The 23,910-nt window shown below is 38.6% G+C and overlaps 1 protein-coding gene across 3 annotated transcripts in view; it reads right to left on the reverse strand.

The window, feature by feature from the left end:
- The window catches only part of atrnl1a (attractin-like 1a), a 322,517-nt gene that overhangs the window by 178,472 nt on the left and 120,135 nt on the right, over positions 1-23,910 (reverse strand). For all 3 annotated transcript variants that reach the window (XM_044372295.1, XM_044372296.1, XM_044372297.1), the window contains one exon: positions 13,857-13,950. In XM_044372295.1, the coding sequence (XP_044228230.1) occupies positions 13,857-13,950 (94 nt within the window). The remainder of the gene's footprint in view (positions 1-13,856; positions 13,951-23,910) is intronic.

Below are 23,910 nucleotides of genomic sequence, written 5' to 3' on the forward strand. Positions count from 1 at the left end.
CAGGTTTTGCATCCCATTTAGTAAAAATCACAAAAACAACCATTAACCGTTTTGGAAACCATGCTACTGTGTTTTAGATATTTTTTTTGTTTGTTTTCTTGTTTGAACCATTTAGAGCAGCCATTAGTTTCCATTTATGTCCATTATTTTCAATTATAATATGAAAAGCACTTGCATGAGTTATTTAATACTTCCAAGTCTGCATGAATTGTTCTCAAGGTTACATGAAGTAATGCCATGCAAAGCTTTCATGCCAATATGCACTTAAACTGCTAAACAACATTGTCATGTTGTAGTAGCTGATTATCGAAGAAGCTGACATCGGCACTGCTCTTTCTATGGATTATTGTCTGGTCACTCATTCATGTGTCTATGTTTGTAAGTTAGATAAAGAAGAGATAATAGCAGGATATGTGGGCTTTTGTTAACAGTGTGAATTTATCAGGTTGCTGTCTGGCTGTTTAGACAGAAATCAGCCCTATGTTGAGGCTGGTTCAACTTTTTTTGGCAGACGACTCTGTGTTTTATACTAGAGCCCTTTGGGTTCACACCACCGCCGCTGCACTGCTGGACTGCCCTCATTGAAATGAACAGGCAGGCTGCATTTTTTCACACACCAAACAAGAGTCAATGGCAGAATAAGCTGTTTGGCATTGGCAGAGAAGATTTGGCATATTTTTCCTGGGCGCAACCCACATACTCAGCTCTGCTGCTCATCCCACAAATGGATGTTCCTTACAAATGTGGCACCATTTAAAAAGGGAAATAAACAGGCTTTCCAACGGTATAAGATTTATTGCCAAGAAGCATTGTTACAACAAAGAAATAATCTACCAAACACAAATTTCCTTACTTTTTGTGTTATGCTTACACACACAGAGAAGATAGGGGACACAATCATAAAACCAAAAAAAAACTAATTATACATTTCTTTTCTTTGGATTTTGATTTTGCTCCAAGGAGAGCACAGGACATGATTCATATATAAATCACATAGTAGTTAACCATGGGCACAACACTGACAGTTCCCTGTCAAACTGGACACATTTTTGAAAACCCAAACAGTATGAAAAAATATATCCGACACTGACTGACATTACTGTCAAACAACAATCAGTCAGCTTTTTATTTGCATTACTTTTTGACATTTTAGCCATTTAACTGACTCTCATTCATTGTGACCAGATAGAGGTTCGCAGTCTTTTAAAAGGCACACATTTGTTGATGGACAGTAATTGGCTGTGGTTGAAAGTTATGACCTTTAGTTTAAGGGAAAGTCTCTAATGACCAGCAAGTTCTGACACAAACACAACTAGATAAAAAAAACAATTGATTTTTCCAGCAGAAATGTAAGGAATTTTTCAAAATACATACAGTAATGGGATTTGCATGGTTCTCACAGTGTCCTGGGGTCCAGGAATGTAAGGGCTCTTAATGATAATGTAAATATTAACACTCAGTAAATGTAATTAAAGACAAACATCCGGATTATGGGTTTTCTTTCTCTTTCTTTTTCTTTCAGTTATCACCAAGAAACAATATGTGCTTTTGAGGCCATTTAAGTGTCAAGATGGATGACGTGCACCTGGACTAGTTTGAGACCACAGATAGGAAAATTATTGCCTGACACTAGCGAACAAAAGCCAGAGAACTCCCACTGCAGGCCGAGGGGAAAAAGAAAAGACGACCGAATATAATTGTTATAGCAATGTCACTGGTTTTAACATGTCCTAGGAGTGCTATAAATCTTATTTTTCTTGTGTATGTGTGGAGGAGCTTAAGAGGGAAAACAAAAAGAGTGTTTATTGACATTGCAACAGCTTGACAAAATTCTGTATCGTGACCATAAATAAAAAAAAAAAGCAAACTTGCTGGTTATCAAAGCCATATGCAGCTCTTTGACATGCTTGACTAAATATGGATAAAAAAAAACATCCTGTGCACTTCACAGTCCTCACACTGTTTCACAATATAACACAGCCAGGGAGGGAGGGAGGGTAGAGAGAGACAGAGCAAGGTTGATGGAGGCAAGAACAGAGAGAGCATTCAACAAAACTCATCCAGGAAAAGAATGATGGAGGAAAAAAAAAAAAGAGGAATAAATGAACAGGGACAAGAGGGCAGGTAGGGTTTACAGCCGGAGTGTTTGTGAATTTGCTTGTAGTGCTGCAGCAGGTCACAGAGCAGAGCTGAATACTGAATATTTCATTCTTCTATAAAACCCTGACCAAGGACGAGGTCTTAAACCGTGGCTGCCTCACAGAGCTTCCATCCTGAATCAGGAATTTAGAACAACGGTAAAACATATAAAGAGGCTGCAAGATACTTTTGGGCTGATCATAGTGCATGACTGGTTTTGAGAGACCACTTGACTTATACAGAGATAGTTACAATAAACTGAGATATCTACTGAGCATGACAGCTTATATATTATTTCATTTTGTCAGTGATTATTGTATCATGGCTTTAATACAGGAACACTTACTAGGTATAAAAACAATGTCAGTTAGAAGACACATACTTAAAAGCTGAAATCAGTAACCTATTTTGGGTATTTTTGGCATCTGTATTACAGTCAAGTATAAAAATATCCACAGTTGAACCCAATTATGTAAGCAACTCATTTAGAAATGGAGTCAATGTGAAGTGAACAAACTACATGAGGTCAAAAATAAGAAACACAGTATGGACATCATGAGAAAACAAACACTCTTTATAGGTTTAGAGATGACGGCTAAACGATGAGGCTGGCAATATTCTTTCTTTATTTTTTTTTTGTATTTTTAATAAACACTATGAGAAGATCTAAATCAACTATGAATTCATTCTACAGGTACTAACAAGTATCATCCTGATATATTCCTCTGTGCCATAGAGCTCCATAGTTGTCCAAAAACTATTAATAACACATGAATGAGCCACACTGTTGCACTTAGAGACATGTTCCTTCATTACTATGAACACACACACACACACACACAGTAGTTTAGTCTGAGTCAACACCGTCTTGCTGACGTAAATACTCACTGAAGCATCAAATGTGCATTAATCCGCTGCTGAAAATGCACAATTCTGCTTGAGTCATCAATTGCAAAAAAAACAGTCCCTATTCCTCAACTGTTTTATAAGGAAGGAAGGAAAGAAAGACGATGATTAAACTTATTAAACTGACAGTTTGGGATCCGGAGAAGAGACTTGTAGAGAGTTATCTCAAGAGGACTCTGTGACTTTAAAAGCTTTGGAGTTGCTCCCAACCGACGGCCACAAAGGAGCGTATTCAGGGCTTTTCAGCACAAAAAAGATTTATTGTGATAAATGTGATGTCATAAATTGCCCAGGGCTCTCTCTGGAGCCAAATATGATCTAAAAAATATTTCTATCAGATATTATAATCACTAAGCTGTAATCATTTTTCCAAATATTATTCATAAAGTAGCTCTCCCTTCCCTCAGAGGAGGTTAGACATCAGGTTCAGCTGCTGATGAAGAAGCTGATAAGGATTCAGTGTTTGAGAATATTTCAGCAGGGTGGATACGCTGAACCTGGCCGACTCTCGTTTCCTCACCACACAGACCTGATGCTAATATATTTACTATTGTGGGCTTAATCATCGTGATTGCCTCAAGTGGCACTGCATCAACTTTGCACTCAAGTAGTCTTCACAGCCACGCGCTGCAGGGAACTAAATTGAAGGGAGCTATCCTTTAATTTATGCTGTTTCATACCGTTCCTAAGGAAGAGCCACTTTCAAAGTTTTCTTTTAATGATGTCCTCAATTTTTCCTAAATATAGATGATGTGATGATGCTTTAGGTTTGTTATGGTCATGTTATTGGACATCTTTTTCCCATGAGCCTCAGCCGATGTTGCTAAGAGGCCAGTGAGAGCAAATCAGCAGCAAACTCATATCACTTTGTCATAAGTGTAACTGGGAACAAAACACCACATCGCTGTTGCTAAATTCATCCTAAATTCAATAACAAACTGATGAATTTATTTCCAGGTATCTTCTGCTCTCTGTGAGCAGCATAAGCAAAAGAATTACTCTTTGAAACTGGATTTTTCTTACTGAAAAGAAACTATAAGTGTCGTATTGACCTTTCTCTTCAAATTATGTGTGCCATTAATTGTTTAATAATAAAAAAAAGAATAAAAAAAACATGATTTTTGATGGAGTTGCTCATCTTTTATACTGATAATTCACCCAGGAGAGTCTCACGTCCAGGCTAGCCTTACTGGGAATCCACAAGCGAGATGTGAGCTGCAAATAGCTAGTATGCTAAAAAGCACACTTTGCTGTTAGTTAGCTAGCTTGAATACTCTTGTAAGTTAGTAATGTAGCTTTTATTCCATCTATAAAACAATACACACAGAACACACTGACAAATCATAACACACACACACACACACACACACACATACACACAAATGACCGAAGCAAAAGCAAGCTGGTCATGTAGCTAGCATGCTAGCTAGCTGCTGGTCATGGATGTATTATAAGAGTTAGATGCCGGACCAAAAATGGCGCCCACTCAATCCAATGACAGTTGTTCGACTGGCGCATACGCCAAAAAAACATTTCTAGCTTCTGGGTTTGCTTCTGTGTTGTGCGCCCCACTGAATACACACAGTGATGATTCCCCCACTGGACTCGCCTGCGAATTCCCGCTCAGACAGTAGATTTTACATTATGATGATGTCACTGATTTTTAAATGGCTTTTCTCGGCTCAAGGAAAATTTTACAAATATAAAACCTCCATGGATCAAAAATACATAATAGAAAGAGTCATAATTGACCTCGTTTGCAGATCGAGGTGTCCTGTCAACAGTTTTACAGACGTCTCTTTTACAATGGTGGTCTGTGGCGGAAATGCTTTTTAGGCCCCAGGGGGATTTTTCGTTGCAATACTGCGAGTGACCACTGGGAAAAATTGGCAGCAGAGCCCTACCCAGCTCTTATAATACATCAAAGCTGCTGGTACTGCCTAATTGCAACGGGATGCAAAGAACTTTCTCTTTGCAGCTTTCTAGTGTGACCCTGAGGTTCCTTCTGGCTGCTTCTGCTTCTTTTTTTTTTTTTTTACATGCGTTATGTGTTAAATCCAACATGTAGAACTATAACAAAGAGGGATAAGCAAACTTGCAGGAGGCTAAGTAGGTGGGTGAGGATGCACCATATTCACTCTCTTGGGGACATTTAAATCCTGGACACAGAGCTCCGACAAAAAGGGGACAGACACATAAGCTGCTTACAGTAGCCTAATGGGGACAAAATAAGGGCCACACAGGACTGACTGCCTCATCACTTAAAACACACACTGACTCAGCTACTCAAGCAAAGACGCACACATATACGAGTGACACATATTCTGCTCTGCTTGCTGTTCCTGTAAACCCCTGTGAAGATAAACAAACAGGAGACTGAAGGTCACAGTGATGTCGTTCCTGCTTGTGTGTGTCACTGTCATTTATTTTAGCAGTGTGCAGGCGTTTCAAATGTCGTCTACAGATGTTATAATGAAACCAAAGTACATTTTGTAAGACTGATAACTACAAACCGTATCCGTTTTTGCAGCGTTCAAAATGACAAACATTCATTAGCACAAACACTCTCTCCAAAGTCAAGTACAGTAAAAGATGCAAAGTAGCAGTCAATTAGTGGAGTTCTCTGCATTTGGAGAAGAGGCCAATTAAAGCCAAATCAAAAACAATCAAACAATCAGACAAAGCAACAAGAAAGAAAACACAGAGGAATAAAGTAGAGATCTCTGTGTTTAAGAGAGGATAAAATAAATTAATAGATGAATAAATTAAATAGAACACTCACAGATGACTTAAATGAATACTGTTAGCATACTGAAACAGCAGGAGAACATCTCACTAGCGGTTTGCTTTTAACTGCTGCTCAGGTATAGAGCATATTTAAACAATCCTGACCTGTAACCTTCACGCTCTTCATGTCTGTGTAACAGCTGTTACCGTTCACACGTTCACAGAGGTCCTTTAAACATGCCCCTGCGCTGGTTTTAGCTATGATACGATCTGCTGTAAGAGTCATTTTTACTCTGCTAGAGGCACAGCCTGAGGATGGTGACAGCCCGTCTACACTTCGGTTGAGAGTAAGATATCTTGAAAACTACTGACAAGATTGTCACTATCTTTGGTATGCATATCCATCTTTCCCAACATATGATCTTTAATGGCTTTGGCGACTGACTTTATGGTTACCATCAGGTCCGAATACCACCTCGATCAACACTTTGGTCCAAATTAGTTTTGCAAAATCTTGCCAAATTCCAACACGTGCACACAAAATATCCAAATTTAATGAGCAGCATTTACAAATTAAATTCCCTATAACATATGCGGCCACAAAAAATTGTATTAGTGTCTTCTGGTGTTTACAAGCTGTGAAAATAATTTGAGCTGCTGTGGAAGAGAAGAGAAGGAACATCTAGAGAAGACAGAAGTCGGAGCATGGTGGAATAGTCAGGAAACAATTCGGTTGGGTATCGAATCACAAAACTTCAACGTGTCCTAAAAACTACCAGGTACTGAAGGCTGCTATCAGAAGTCAAATGTCACACTTTTTGTCAATTTTAGACAAAATTCTAGTACAGCTGTACTGTGTTTGGACACAATTTAAGAACTTTTGCTGATTGAAAAGAAAAGGTTTTGTAGGAAAAAAATGTTTTTTTTATTTCTCAAAGTAAGACATTTAAAAAAGTCTCTGGTATCTCTGGTATCTTCTCAGTAATTGTATCCAAAAATGTCAAATGATATTCAGCCTTAAATACTGATTAGACCTTGTGTTCTCACATTTTATAGGAAATGCAATTACATTTTTTATATCAACATATGAGGAAACATTTTAATGAACAACAGTGTTTTTAATTTGTTTTCTAGCAGCAACTAAAGCAGAATTCATGTTTTTATGGTCATGTTTAAACACTTAAAACACTTATTTAAATATTGTGGTTTTGGTTAAATATTAAAAAAGGCCAGAAGTGACTTTAACCACAGAGCAGGATGTTTACTTTGTAAGTATTTAACCAAAACCACAATCTTTCCCAATCCTTAATGAAAAAAACCATCAAACTACAGCTCGTGCAGTCTAACTAACAATCAAATAGTGAAGAGAAACAACAAGGACAGTCAGAAAGAGAGAAAAAGAACAGCGATTTATTTTCTGCTCAACATTAAATGTACAAAAGATGAAAGAAAAAACAAATGAGTCTGGGATGTAAAAAGGGAAGGATATATTCAGAAGCACAGACTCACGAGGATACACACACTCAAAGACAAAAAAAAAAAAAAAAAAACCTGCTTTACCTAATGGCCCCATTATATCTGACTCTTAGCGGTTGTGACTTTGCACAGAAAACACACACACACACACACACACACACACACACAAACACACACACACACACACACACACACACACACACACACACACACACACCTGCTGTAACCTGAGGGCGCTCACCATCCGCCCCTGGGGGGGAAATTGCTTGTTCATAATCAAAACGACGAACAAATGGCCCTATACTTGGCACACCATTTTGGAGTGACTCAAGCAAAACAAACAGTGCTGTGACAGAGTGACATTTAGAGAGAGAGAGACACAGAGAGAGAGAGAGAGAGAGAGAGAGAGAGAGAGAGAGGGGGAGAGGGAGAGGGAGTAAATCAGAGGTGCAATGACTGCAGCGCACTGGCTTAGGGATGCACAAGTGAACACACACAAACCTACTATTTCTGCTTTCGAGCCTCTGTGGAGTCCCGACCAGAATAATGAAATACTGGTGGTGTGCTGAAAAAGAAACATTACGCTCAAAAAGCCGAACGAACAGACGTACTGAGGCAACACGTTCACTCACCCTCAACTACAACTGGGTATTGCTCCTTTTTTTTGTTTTTTTCCTCCCAATTAGACTGAATTGACGTTTCATTTTCCTTCATTATTCAGTCTGACATTGTGTTAGCCTCTTTCTGTTAGGGAGGGCGTTGTTGTTTTGCCTTAGTCAATCAGCGGTGATTAGCTATCCTTCCCGGTGGTAGCGGTTGCTAAGAGCGGTTAACGTGATGCTTTTTCATGTTAATTGAATAAATATGAAGAGTTGTTTCTGTAAATGTACTCACATCAACGTGTAGCTGTGTCAGCCTCCTGCATGCTTTTTATTACCATTTTTCTGGCTTTGGGTAATATAAGATATATCAGAATAATATTAGCATAATTCTGTTAAGAAATAACATCTATTAGCTACACCAGCTGCAGGGTCAGCTGACATTAGTGAATCTGTGGTTTGCTGTATTTAAGTTTATCGGATCAAAAGATGATCTAAATACTGAATACTCTGAATACATTCTTATGGAGATAATGGTCCTCAAAAAGTTCAATACCCAGCCCTCCCCTCATGTAAGTCTGGCAAACACTATCATATAACACTATAATGCTAAAATAAAAGCATTATCATACTACAATAAAATGTAATTAGGATTCATGAACTGAGACTCTGAGATGCAAAAATGTTCAGTTGTGTTTGCATGTTCACGAAAGTATTCATGCCCTTGTGTAGACGTACATGGATCTGTATGAAATGTATCAAACTACAGAAATACACTGATTGAAGCTGATGGTAAACATGTGGACGGAGACTTTTAGTGTTTGAGTCAAGTTCATGTCAGGAGCTGAGCTGAGCTTAGCAGTAAGTGGTGAAGGTCAAAGATTAAATTAAGGGTTAAAAAAAATGTACATAACGGGTGGCAGCTATGATTCAAGATGTGTGTGTGTGTGTGTGTGTGTGTGTGTGCGCGCAAGGCTTTAAAAAACAATATCAATAAATCTTTATAAGGTATAAAAAAGGTGGAGAAGCAACGTTAAGCAGGAAACTTTATAATCAACCCACAAGTCAAAGCATCACAAATTCATTTAGGCCTGAAAATAATCCTGCAACTTTTATGAAGATGTTGCATTTTCACAACACAAAAGCCCAAAAAGTACAAAAAGAGGTTGATTTTACCAAAAGCTTGCTCAGTTGATAATAAAATGCAAACTTTTTATGTGAATGTAGACATGAAATGAACTTCCAGATCCTGAAATGGTTATAAAAATAACTTCTATATGATGTTCCATTAGATTCATCAGCCACCACTCACACAGATTACTGTCTCACCTTTGGCCAGTTGTTCATTTTAAGCTCTGTCTGACTGTAGCTGTATGTTTTGGTGCATGTACTGTATGTGGGAACAGTAGACACAACATCTGAAAGTGCATTAGAGAGACATCTAATATCAGACATCTAATATCAGAGAAATGGAGAAAATAAAATACTTCCACCACATTTTACAACTATTTTTTACCACCAATAATAACAATGATTAAAGTGAAATTGGTTCAGTATTTTTCCCAGTGTTCAACTGTTCTGTAAGTGAAGGAAAAAAACATCAAAACAACAAAAAAATTAGCAGAAATAAAGTGAATTTTGTCTCCATTGAGGCAAAAACTAAGTTTATGAAACATCTACAGTTCACACACGTTCTGTGTTACTGATAATCAATAATATATGAAACATAGTATAAACAAAGAGAACAAATTTATCTGATTGCTTCACTTGTCTTGACTCATACTGAATGTTCTTTTTGCTGTACAAGGAAAACCACACACACACACACACACACACACACAGAGTGTACTCTCTGCCTCTGTTTTCTAGCCTCGCCTGCTAGATTTATTGATGCAGCAATTTTCAGTCTGTCTCCATGGTGCGTTGGCCCGCCAAGCCATTTAGGATATAGTGCTGCAGCAGTCAAGTCTGGCTCTATATGGTGTCAAACAATTCAGCCAACTAACGTCAAACGCCTCACTAGCGCCTACCGAAGATCTGACCAACAATTTACATAGACTCACAACTGAGACGCAGGCATTACACATGTGTGATATATATATAGGTGTCATGCTGGCAGTGGTTGTTTCATATAGATGTGGCGTTAATACGAACAGGGCGTGTGCACGTAATGCACGTTACACCTGATCTAGTGCATCATACGCCACACTTACCTGTATATGTAACCTCATACGCACACATAGACCACATCAACACAATACACTGTACAGTTTTTACGCCTACACACCAACACACCCAACCTAGAATTTACATCAACAGAGCTCATTGTGCATGTATTAAAGTTTTTTCAAGCTGCAGCCAAGTCATATTCTCTGTCTGCAACTTGTAAAACATGTTACAAATGCTAAACAAATAACACAACATGTAAAATCATGAGATTTCAGCAGCACTCCGCACATAACTACAACCAGCCATCAAGTTTAAATACCAATATTGTTTTAAGGGAAGAAGATACTTTTAAACAACTTTTCTTTTTTGTCATTTCAATGTAATTTTTTCCATCTATGAAATAAAACTGATTTTTTTCTTTTTTGCGAAGCTTGTCTTAGTTTTTACTCTTTCGAATAATCAGCCATCTATGTAACTGTTCAGTACATATGTTTTTATCTTTCTTATTAATTATTATTATACACAACCTGAAATTGCTATATTTGTTCTCACTAATTTCATGAGTTTGCCTAATTTCATGATAAAAAAAATAAGTAATATATTGTATGTGGGCCTATATTAATGGTGGCTGGCCTTAAAAAAAGCACATCAACCCACACCCATGTTCAGGTTATTAAAAAATTTCACAAAAGTTTGGCTATGTTGCAAATTGGGCCTCCTAGTATAGAAAAGACAGATGATGTTAAGTACGATTATCGGTTATTTGCTGTTAATAATTCAACTGATTAAAAATATATTAACTGATAATGCAGAAGACGAAGACGAGTGCAGTGTAAGAGTCAGAAACTGTTCTGCAGATTTGCTGCAGTATGCGTTTGCGCCACCAGGTGGAGTCTCTTAATTTTTAATGAGATTTAGTTACAGGTGTGTTTGGTGACCACCCGTTAGGGCCGTATAAACTGTGAAACAAACACACCTCCCTACCTTCCATGGAATAAAATAGTCATAGCGTGCCTTGATCTGCTCACTGTGACAGTCCTGTTGATGAACGCTGGAGGATAAAGTTGTTTGACAGCTGTGCAGGCTCATACTGACACTAAACTAGCATGTTGAACAGAAGCAGCTGCTCAGTTAATGCAGGCTGAGAGCTGAGTGTCAGACAGCAGGACTCTAATAACACATGCTCCCGCCAAACACACACATGATGAACTGTAATAGCAACACTCCCCTGCTCTGAGTGTAGATGCATTTTAGTGGTAGCAGTAAATGGACAGATAAAGTCGGAGTGACGGTATTGTTCGTCCCCGGGACATCCGTCCAGCTGAGCAGCTGTTTCAAACAGCTGAAATAACATTAGCTACAGTAAACACACATCACAGGGATGCTGGTGTGTGTTAGTAGGTGTTTGCTTACTATGTGAGGCAGCTGGATTCACGAGATCCCACGAACCACCAGTTTGGACCAATTGGCGTCCGATGAGAATTCTCACATGATCTTGTGAATCCAGCTGCCTCACAAGGTAAGACGGTGATAGACAGATGGTTCATCCAATCACCTGCCAGGTATTTTTTGTGCCTGTCCTTTAACAAATAGTTTCCAAGGACGACTTCTCAGATGGTTCTGTGTAAAAACCATCTGGTACGTCAAGTTAGTTTGCTGTAGCGCAACAAATGTATATGTGCTCCACTTACAATGAGTACCTATACGCACACCTGATATCTTTTTCAGCTGGTGCAGTGTGTTGATATGGCGTTTGCTACAGCTCGCCAAAGTACACATTTACATGTATACACACACTTAAGCCATAGCAGGTACATGGTATTGTCTTATTGTCTTATTTATTTATTAGGACCATGCACATGTTACCATTTGATGTACTGTACCAGAGTTAGCTTATAGCTAATTTTCACCTGCAGTCCCTTACAATTAAAACATTATAACAGCACAACAACAACCAGTGCGAAGCAAAAAACACACAGGACACATAATACAAAATACAAAAGCTACACACAACAGCACATCACATACACCCACAATGTCAACTAGAAATTAATAATGTAAGCTGGTCAAAATAAGAGCAAGATTATTTGCGTTCATGAGAAAATGAAATAAATTAAATAAAATGTAGAGTCAGAGGTTACAGAGCTGAGTAGCTTTTAGCTTTTTTAATTTAGTTTTAGTTTTTTATTTTCATTCCACAGAGCTGATTGCTCAATTGCAGTGCGATGAAATGGTCTGGTACAATCTTGTATAGAGGATATTCTGGAGGATCTAATAGAACTTACTGAGCGAGTATAAAAAACACAAAGTCACGTAGTGGAGGAGGAGGCCAAACCATGTAAAATGTTATAAACTAGGCACAAATTTGAAAATAATCTAAAATTCTCAAAGCTCAGTAAATTGTATTTCTCCAGTATCCTACAGCGATGGAAGTGCATCAGCTTTTGGTCCAGAATTTTTAGAGTTTGTTTGTATAAAGACTCAAGAGGCTGTTTCTCACAGTCTGCCCCCAACATGTGATGCAATAAGACATATGATGAAGGTACTGTGCGTTAGTCGGCTGAATCATTTGACACTTCATATGGCACAGTAAGAGGAAAACACACACAACCTGTATACACACAAATATTTGTCTACATTTCTATCTTCCTGATGACCAAAAATTCATTTTAGAGTCAAATCCTGTTTCACTTGAACCTGTCCTGAAGCTTTTCTTAAACTGTTGAATAATTTAACATGACGTCAAACACCTAAATTCAACCCTTAATCCCAAAAAGAGCTCCAGAGCATGCAGAGACATCTTCTGGGTGGTTTTCTATATCTGGAGATCATTGTGCAGCTACAGCTCTCTGTAATGTGTGTGTTTCTTGCTTTTATCTTTAGATACCGTCTATATAATTTCATTGGTTCACCTAATAATTGAGGGCCAGCAAGACGGGGGTACGGTGTGTGTTCAACCTTAAAATAGAGAGCACTTGAGGCTGAAATATTTGTGCTGCTATAATGACCATTGCCAGCAAAAGTGTCAAAAGCATTTGGAGCCTTTGAATTACCTCTTCTACATTAAAGAGGCAGACACAAGAGTTTGTGAATGTCCGTTCATAGATGAGTGGCAACTAAATGGAAACCTGTAATAGTCCACACCCCCACAAGTGCTACTTATGGTCTAAGTAAGTGAGTCTGCTGTATTTCTGTATTTTTCTGCAAAATTTTACACGTTATCTTGCATTTGCCTTTCATGCTTTTTACACAATAGTTCATATTTTATCACTATCTATTTCAGCATCCTTGTTCGTAGAGCAAATATTTGGTTCTATGAACAAGAGAAGAGTTATTAAATCCATTCTGTATACATACAAGACTCTTCTTCCAAGAAAACAACAGAATCAGTCGTTACGACATATGTTCATGTTCAAGTGACAAAGCCCTCTAGCAGTCGTGGTAATTATGATGAGAACAACAAAACATCTGATTTTCATGGGGAAGATCGCTGTTTATTTTCCCATTTAAACCACAACTCAACACTTTTTTTTTTAAACTTCAACCACAATCGTGCCTTAATCTTAACCATGTGGTTATTATTACAACCACAGCGATGAATGTAACCTAACCTTAAGGTACTTATTTTAACTCAAACCATATTCTTTCCTTAAACCTAACCAAGCTATTTTTTACCATAGTGTTGTCACTTCATAAAACACATCGACTGCTCAACAGTGATCATTAACAGTCTTGGTTCAGACAAATGATGCTGTTGTGCTAATAACTGCTAACAGGGGTGTCAGATCAGAATGTCAGACATATTTTGTTGTTTAACTTGGAGGACTTGCTGATACTTACAGTTGACACTGGTCTCCCTTGATGCCCTTGGTAGTACAGAAGCACTTCCCTGTGTTGACATGGCACACGTTGGCATGGTTGTTACATTTACATGCTGCAGAGAAAAGACGAAGGATGAAGGGGGGAGGTGGAGAGAGAGAGAGAGAGAGATGTTAAGATTTTAAACTCTGATCTCTCAAAGCAGAATCCCTTGATGGTGTGGAGACATGGTGATAGTTTTCAGTAACCAAACAGTTTCTTAAAGACAACTACTGCTGAGGTGCCTTTAAGCAAGACACTAATCCACGACTAGTGAAACAGAGATGCTCAGCATCCAGCACTAAAACCTGCATTCTGTATATAAACACAGTAATCCTTTAAAATTGTGGTTACTAATGTTCCAGCTGAGGGAACGTAGGCAGACGACAGGAGTGGGAGGAGAGAAGATGAGTGTGTGTGGGAGATGTTGGAAAAAGAAGGAAGGTACAGAAAAAGGTTGAGAAAGCAGAGATGGAGAGAGAGAGAGAGAGAGAGAGAGAGAGAGAGAGAGGAAGGACTGTAATGGGGTGATGAAGAAAGGCAGAGTAACAGAGAGAGAAAAGGACAAATCTCTCATTTTCCAAGGAACATGAGGCAGCTTATGAGTCATTCTTACTTTGAGTTCTTGATTGAAATGTTTCCTTTCGTTCTGCCTTTCCTGTGCAAGACTGAACGTTATGCACCTTAGGTAACCTTAAATGGTATCACTCAGGCTGTGATTTGCTGCGTTGGGAGGTGGAGGAGGGGGATGGGGGATATGGGGGGTGGGGGGTTGTGGGGGCAAGATGGTCAGGATTTCCCCACCTCTGGTCCATATATCCCTGCCTCTGCCGAGTTATTTTTATCCCCGGTGGGGACAAAAATGTATCCACCTCATAGTGATTTATCCTGCTTCACCCATAGATCATATAAAATATCTAAAATTAAAATAGGCTATTTCAAAAATATCTAAGTAAAGCGTGTGAGAACAGTCATTAGTGTAAACAACAATAAAATCAGTCAGTGCTCGTGTGCCAATGGAGATGACAGGGCGTCTAGGGTACGTGATGACACAGTAAATGGACCAGGGGTTTCCTTCCCTACATCGGAGATTTGCAGAGATAAAAGAGGAGTGACACACAGCGGATGACCTCTCCACAGGAAAACATAAGAAGAAGACAGAAGTCTGTCATCAAGGCAGACTGTTTTCTTAGTCTGACAAGTTGACACATAGGCTGCTGTAGCCTGTTTATTTTTACTAGTGCTGTGCCCGTTCAACATGTGCCAGTTTGGAACAGGCTGATTATAACTATCGGTAGACACTACAATTTACTGATGTTCTCTAAACGCCTCACGTGCAGGTTCTCAGGACACACTAGTGTTTTGAGCTGAAGTCGATGGGATGAACTGCAGTGTCCATTCAAAACGTGCCTGAAACATCCTGCACTACGTCTTGAACGTACATGCCAAGTTGCGTTCACATCCTGTGTGAGGAGTGGGAACTTTTTCAATTAATTCTCTATGGTAGTTCTTATCACTACGGATGTAATCCCCCCTCCGACCACAATGTGGGTTGCAATGGCAGAGTGGTGCTGTCCACATTTCTGCTCGTTGATTCTCTATGGTAGTGAAGAAGCAGAAGCAACGTTGTTTAAGAGGTATTTTTATTTCTCAAGAACTGCTCATCCAACAACAACTTCACACTTAACACTGCGATTCCTTGGGTCCTGAGCAAAACGCCTGCCAAGTGTGAAGTTTATCGGATGAAGGGTTGCCGAGAAAAGCCAAGAACAGAGAGACACACACACAGACAGAGACTCCTTCCTTTATAGTTAGATGATGACAGCACGTTGTTGTGATTATTTTCTATTCAATATTGAAGTTTGCTGCACACATAGCTGAATTAAACAGCGACTTGCAGACAAGAATGACATTAAGTGTATTGTCACATCTGGCTGAGTGACGCTTTCCGCTGTACTGAAAGGAGTGTTGGGGGATTTAATTCTGGCATGTTAAATTAGTGTTTAACCTTTTGTTTTACCTTTTAAATTTTAATGGATTAAACAGCTGCAAGAAATAGTCTAATAGGCTCCATAGTCTATTTCGGCCAAGTGGCAACCTCCGGGGCTGAAAAATGAAGCCAATGCGGAAGTGCCAAAAACCTGCATTCTATCTAACGGCCAGCAGGGGGAGACTCCACTGGCTGCAAGAAGAAGTCCGATTGTATGGAAGTCTATGAGAAAATGAGTCTACTTCTCACTTGAATTATTACCTCAGTAACTGTTTCTTAATGAGTTTATGAGCTCAATTGCTAGTTTCAAGTCTTCTTCAATACAGCATGATGTTCATTTTGTAAATTATGGTCCCATTTAGAGTAAAAAAGACGATAAAACAGCATATGCTTTAGGACGTGGCTACGTTGTGATTGACAAGTCACTACCATGGCGACAACCTTGATTACGTAATGTAGCTGCTGCTATTTCACAGTGTGTTTTCAGTTCTCTTAAGTTCATTCAAACATTGTGATTGCCTAAAAAAAGTCTTGTTCAGCGTTTGGTTTTAATAAAAGACCCCCCTCTGATTTTTTCACAAATTGCACCCTGGTGTCACTAATATGATACATTTCATTTAAAAATGGTTTGATTTGATAGGACAGGCAGAAAAGTTGTGAAAGGTAAGATTGTTGAAAAAATTGTCCCACTAGTGCAGTATGAGGTCACCATTGAAGTAGCACAGTTTTCCAGGAAATTCAAACGCTCCGTTCGTGGGAACTTTGTGTGTGATCCTGAAAGGTTAAATCAAGGAGAACTTGCTCATCCAAAAAATTGACAGATGGTGATGTTAGTCGGTAATTCCATTTGTTTGTCCAATTGTTTGGTCCAGAGCAAAATATCTCAACAACAACTGCTTGCATTACCTAAAAATCTGCTTTGGTTCCCAGAAGATCACTAACTCTTTGATTGATGACACGGTATCTCAAAAACTAGCGTCTGGATTTTAAATTTAATTTTACTTTGAACATTCATGATCCCAGTGGGATACATTCTGAGTTTCTACTGAACCCATTCCTTCTTCTTCTCAAGAAACTTTGGCCTGAGCGCCACCATCTGGCCAATGTCTCAACTTGTACAGCATACAAGAAACATCAAAATCTAACAAGTGGATCACCATGAAGTGTTCTGAGCACGTTTATGCTACCGAGGTAAGATATATGATACCATGGCCTTCCTTTTGGCACCAGGAGGAAGTGGATATTTTCAGCCACGCTGCTAATTAGTACCTTTTTATCATATTGTGAGGTGTAAAGAACATTGTAGCTACTAAGGGCTGCAAATAGGATTTTAAGACTTTTAATTTTGTTCTCTTTAGCGAGATGGTTGCCAGGTAAGATACCAAAGAATACACAGCAATCATGTCCTGACAGAAGAACCAAAAAGGCCTAATGTAAGTATGTAAATCACAGATCACCAATATCTTTTAATGAGCTTTTTATCAACATCATCTTTGGCCGAGATAGAAAAATCCCCCTCTGTGGGCTGCGTAAGGTTACATCCTGGTTGGTGAAATTTGGCTTTGGGAAGCCATTTACTGGAGGTAGTGTTGTGGTCAGCTTGTGATTAGAGCCATAGAGCCTTTTTTTTTTTTTTTTTTTTTTTTTTAGCGTGTCTAATCTTTTTAATCGTTTTGTTATGTAAAAGCAGAGCATGATTTTACCGGATGATTCAGGTGGAGCCCAGCCTGTAATTTCGACACTAAATCACTTCTGCATGGACCGACTAATGGCGGAGACAAACAATAACGTTCTCTATACCCTTGTGTTATGAGTGTGTACATGTGTGTGTAAGCACATCCACACAAGGCCAATGTTTCCTGTGTCCCTTCTCCAGCTGAATTGACTTTGTGCTTTGTTCTTATTCTTTCCAACTGGCACAGAGACAGGCCCTGTAATAAAACAGTGGTGCACTCAGGTCAAGGTAAAAACCAAGGCACCGGCAGATAATGAGAGGAAAAACAACCTCTACTATCCTTTCTCCTCCTCCTCCTGTCTGGGAGTCTGATTTGATCGCTTACACAGAACAAAAACAAGGTAGCAGACATAAATACTGCTTTAAATATTTAGATTTTTGAACACACACATACACACACTGAGAAGCAGGAAATAAGGTTGAGCGGTGGGGGCATTTAAAATGTCAGCGGGCTAAAAGTCGAATCAACGTTCTTCAACTTGGAAAAACAAAGATGCTGACAGCGGAGGCGGCGAAAATAACAAAATACAATTTCAATCTATTACTTGAAATTACATTGACCCGTCACAATGAAAGAAAACCTTTTCAAAAGATGCACACTGAACTGTACGGTTCGGGAGAGATAACGGAGCTCTAACAAAAAGTGGCTTTTAGACTTGAGATAATAAACAAATCACAGGCGTGTTAGCGCAGGCTCGGGTCACCCCCGCTGTTCATACAATATTGATTTAGTAGACAGTCAACAAAGGCATACAAAGGACACAGCTCGGAGAAAAGCACATCCATGCAGTCACACAGATTTACGCCAATGGCACTTAAAAAGAAAGACAGACAATGAGAGAAAGGCAAGACAGAAAGGGACCGAGCCAGAGACGGAGAATTCGGGTTAATTACTTAAAAAGCTGCCAGCAACTTGTTACTGTTTTGGTTTTGATGCTTGTACTGAATACCGCAATCATCTGAGAGCTTCACACGCAAGACGCAACACACAAGAAGGAAAGTAAGACTGCTCTCATCTTTTTTTTACTTTCTAAATCAGCCTCAAAGGCTAAATTACAGGTTTAATTAAGACGCCAGAACCGGCAGACATTCCTCAGGGGATGTCGCTCATTGACATAAAGGTAAAATTATTTCAGATTTCACAGTAAAACAGTGTAAATTATGTGACAGAAAACAGCATTAAGTTTTCTCCTCACTTCAAACAAACATGAAACCACTGTAATCCCCTGAACAGTAAACAGTCCCAGCACAGACAGACTCCCCGTTGTGTGTTGGGAAGTTGAGATATAAAGCTCCTCTACTATTTCATCTCCACTTACATACCGAGCTCAAAAAACAGCTTATAACTAAAATTGGATTGAGAAACAAAGTAAACACTCTTGTAAAACTCTGACAAACTAGCTGCTGAGTTGGTTTTGTCTGAAAGCATTCTTGGACTGTGATATGTAGTATGAGACCTGACTTTGAACTGGATACACAGATGATTTTGAGCTCTAGTCTGACTCAGGGTAACCCACGCTGTCGACAGCAGCCGGTTGCGTTGTGTTACGGCTCTGTCGCGGCCATTCTAGTGCCGTTCTGTGTCCACGGGGTCCATGGGTCATTAACATATATATATATCGCCTATAGAATCTATAAATATGCATGTCTGTATTTATTGACAGTTGACTTAAAATTTATGTTTAATGTTCTGTCTCATATTTTACTAACTTTGTACCGACACATATACAGCAAAAATAGTTTTTTGCGTTTGTAATTAGTAGGGATGTGCAGAGGGCTCGGTATTTGTATTTGTATCTGTATTTGTTGAGGCAGCAAAATTATTTGTATTTGTATTCAAATAAAAGTGGAAATAAGCTTAAAAATCCTGTCTTTGTTTTTATGACACTTTTAATTTTAGAAAATTTAAGTGTTACAATAAGTGTACAAAGGAGGTCCCCACATCAGGTCTTGAACTGGAGTCTCCCAGATAATAGACGACTGTGCTGATTACTGAGCTAAAACTTTACTCATCGCCTCATTGCAGACAAACCTCAACCTATTTATACACCCATAACACAGAGACAGCACACCATGTATCATGTAGGGAGGAACTTCAAAGGCCATTATTGCTTTGCACTTTTCATTTATTGCCTATTTTTTACAACCTAACTTCATTGAAAGGAGAAGTGGAACAACAGGTTATGGAGAGTCCCTTGGGAGCACTTTGCATGTGTCAGTAGTTCAGCTTTATCTCTGGGGAACACCCCAAACAAATCATTTTTTAAATATTTGTATAAAACAAATATTCGTATGAAACCCACTATTTGTGCTTTGCAGAATAATGTATTTGTATTCGGGCACACCCCTAGTAATTAGTGAGACAGTCTGTTGTCAGATGTTGGAAAAAGTGTGAAATAGGATCTCGGCTCATAGATAAGCTGCTGACTGTTGACCAGCGCTGTGAGGGAAACTTAATCTACTGTATCTCCAAGTATAAGCTATAGCTTTCTATAGAGTCATACCTGCTACTGGCTTTCACTATACAGTAAATCCATTCATTCATTCAGCTTCTCTCACTAAACATCCTTATTGTAAAAAAAACCCAACCAGTCTGCAGACACAATCATATTCAGAGGAGATGAACTCAATTGTATAAGAGAGAAAGCCTCCGGAAGGGTGAAGGGTGGAAGGAGCAGGGGAATCATAAAGAAGAGGAGAGAGAGAGAGTGAATGAATGAATGAAATGGACGGAGGAGAAAGCACATCACGCACCACACTTGCTGACAACACAGAAATAAGCCGCAATAAAAAGAAACCCGATCTCTTAGCGAGAAGGGCTGATTTGATATAAATCATATTTCCCATGACTTGTGCAAGCCCCCTGAAGAGAGTACAATTTCTCACCCCACTGCCTCTGCATGTACACACACAATACAAAAGACGCCTGTTGTCAGGGTGTGTTTGAATGTGTGTGTAGGTGGGAACTAGGCCGTGTGTGTGTGTGTGTGTGAGTGAGTCAGGCAGAGAGAGGTAGAGATGAGGAAACAAGTCAGTGAGAAAACATTAGAGAACAATCCTCACTGAGCATCTTATCTGTTTCTCCAGTCGGTTATGTCGTATTCCTGAGGGCTGTGCAGTTATAATACTCCAGATAACTTAAGGAGGGCGTTAAATATCATACCAACGGTTTTTGTTTGTTTGGGGTTTTCTTGCGTTTTTTGAGTTGGACATCAAAACCCAGTGACGCCACATCACGTCTGAATCCTTCTCTGCTGCTGCTAAATCATAAATAAGTCCAATTAAAAAGGGGGCAGCTAAAGAATGTAAACTTGTAAACACAAAACTTCAAATGTTCTTTTAGGAAATGTAAGCACCTGGACATTTCTTAAGGGTTCCTGGAGTGTTCACCAAATTAAATTTAAGACTTTTGTAATACCACAAACAATTAAATTCAATACCATTTTCATGGAAAATGACCATTAGAAGTAGAAGCAGAAGCAGAAGCAGAAGCAGAAGCAGAAGCAGCAGAAGAAGCAGAAGAAGAAGAAGAAGAAGAAGAAGAAGAAGAAGAAGAAGAAGAACAAGAACTTCCCAGCTGCAGATAACAATAATTCCTGGTGATATAATTGATAATTAACATGACTTAGATCAGGATAATTGGCAGAAATTTGATGGATGGATTAGCCAATGACCAAATAATTAATTTAAGCTAAATTAAAGTTTTTGCTAAAATCAACACCTTTATAAATTGATAAACTTCCTACTGTAGTTAGCAGTAGTGAGTGTGAGCGTTTGCTGCAGGTGTGATGGTGCTGACTGGAACAGCTTCCTGCAGCTCAATCCACTGTTGCAGCAATTTAATTTTAAGTTTATAGATTTAATGTCTCTCAAAAATATGCAGCCAAATACAAACAATAGTTATAATTAATGTTTCTCTCTATGTGTAGGCAAGAAAAAATATTAAAGACTTTAGTACTTTCTGAGGGCATTTTTGAGGAAACTGAATGGAACAAGATACTTTGCTTTTTCCATTTCAAATAGTCAAACGACATGCTATTCAGAGTATTTCTCCATGGACTTCCACCTGTGCTCTGACAGAAGGTGACAGGTTCACACCATGAATAAAATTAATTAGAAACTTGCTGCTTTATTCCCTCAACCATCTGAATTGTGACTGGCATGTTTCTTTCATTTTCTTTCAAATGCTGATTATTCTTTCTCAAGAATCGCTCTCCTATCACAGCTATTAGCAATTATTACACAGCTTTGTCGAATGCTCGATTCTGATTGGTCAATTACGCCATTCTGTTATTTCTGAATAGCAGACCGCTGCTATGAAGAACAGACCGTTGCTAAGGACACAGTTCTGTTCATAGACTCAGGAGGACTACGTCCAATCATATCAATCCGCAGAAAGAAGTTTGGTAAAATTACCAACTACAGCTCATTCACGACACCTTGTAGCAAAACAACGTTAGAGATAATGTCTGTGATTGGGCACAAATGTGACGGCAGCCTGAAGAGATACTGGGCTCCAACCAGTACAGAAAAGGGAAAAGTTTAGCAAGATCCTGTCCTCCGATCCAGGCAACGGCAGCAGATCTGGTGAACGCCTCTATACATGCTAACTTAAGTGATATTATTACCAGTTGTCACATTAGTAACAATAGTGTTTCCAGGTGTGTCAATTGCAAAGACCCGGGAAGAAGAAAACATGATGAGATGAATGACAGAAACGTCATAAGGCTACAAAGCTTTCATAGATATTTACGTTGCTATGCACACAGTTCCAATCGTAGAATCTAACAGACTATTTTTTTAGCGTACAATCATTTTTAAATCAATAAAATCATTTTTGAACCAATATTTTGTGTCAGATCATTGATTTCTTTTGTAAATAGCTGTGTAATGAGCGGGCTAATATACAGTGAGGGGGTCTTTATTGTGAAAACAACCCCTTCAGGGTGTTTCAAGACCTGCATCATCCTGTTGGGGTTCTTTTCACAATAATGACCCACTCGCTGTAAATTATCTGGTACTTTAAAGAATGAACAGAACAGCCAGCACTTCTCACCGTGTGGAGGGATCAGAAAGGTTTATTTGCTAGCACTGCAACAGCACTACTACTTAACCCCTCTATTGTGTTAGGGTCAAATTTGACCCGTTTTCAAGTTAAAATGTGTGAAACAGACTTTTAATTTTTTCTGATCAAAACAAGGCTTCATTACATCGTCCACCATGGCCTACGGAATATGATGAAAAACATTTTGATCTTTTTTTTCTTTTTTTAAAATGCCTATTAAAAAACAAAAAGTTACATCTGTTGTGTTACGGGTCAAATTTGACCCGGTTGTAATTATGGGTTGTTATGGCAGAGAAATACATATTAAATGATGCCAAACCATCATGAACAACAAAAAATACAACAAAACAAAAATAACAGTAATAAAATCATATAAAAATAGTATAATAATATTATGTAATAATATTAAAATTATGTTTCATGCCAAGAAAGCGTATTGACTTGAATTCAATTGTAGAGTGGCACCCGGCAAATATGATCCCAGCCATAACACAACAGATGTAACAGTAATTGCTCATTTTAACATATAAAAAAAATATAAATCAAGATATTTTGGGAATTATTTTGTTTATCATTAGCCTCTCATGGTCTTATAAAGTATTTTCCTGTTCTGTTCATCATAAGCAATAAAATAGATAAATTTTGCATATTTTAAACTAAACATTTTGAGTTAAGTTATTATGGTTATGGTTGAATAACAAGTCACTTAGCAGATAAAATATGTTTCTGGATGATAATTAATTTTGTTTTCAGTGCTTGTTAATGAATTCAAACACGGGTCAAATTTGACCCGCTAACACTAAAGGTGTAAACCCTTTTCTAACACATTAGAAGGGTTAAATGACAGCTTCACACAATCAGGCAGAACATAACAACACAAGGGTCAACGATACAAGCAGACAGATTAATTATCAAGAGAGCAGCTTTAAGGAATGTCGAACTGATGAAAAGACTCCAAATCATTGGAGCAAAGGCGCAGAAATTATTCAATATATCTCTAGCCAACACACATCCAGATCAGTAGCCTGTCTCTCATGATCACAGTGTAGCTTCTGTATTGATGCGTGATCGATGCTCCTTAATCGCACCATGACTTTCAACATGTCTTGTGATCACAGACCTTATAGGGCAGCATACTACGGCAACGGCACTGACCTTCTCTAAAGCTGTATCAGATTTTGTGCCAACCAAAGTAGATGTTGAGATGTGTCACTGAATAATTGGTGGTGTTAAAAAGTCAGAGGAT

This window comes from Thunnus albacares, chromosome 14, assembly GCF_914725855.1.
Source record: "Thunnus albacares chromosome 14, fThuAlb1.1, whole genome shotgun sequence".
NCBI lineage: Eukaryota > Metazoa > Chordata > Actinopteri > Scombriformes > Scombridae > Thunnus > Thunnus albacares.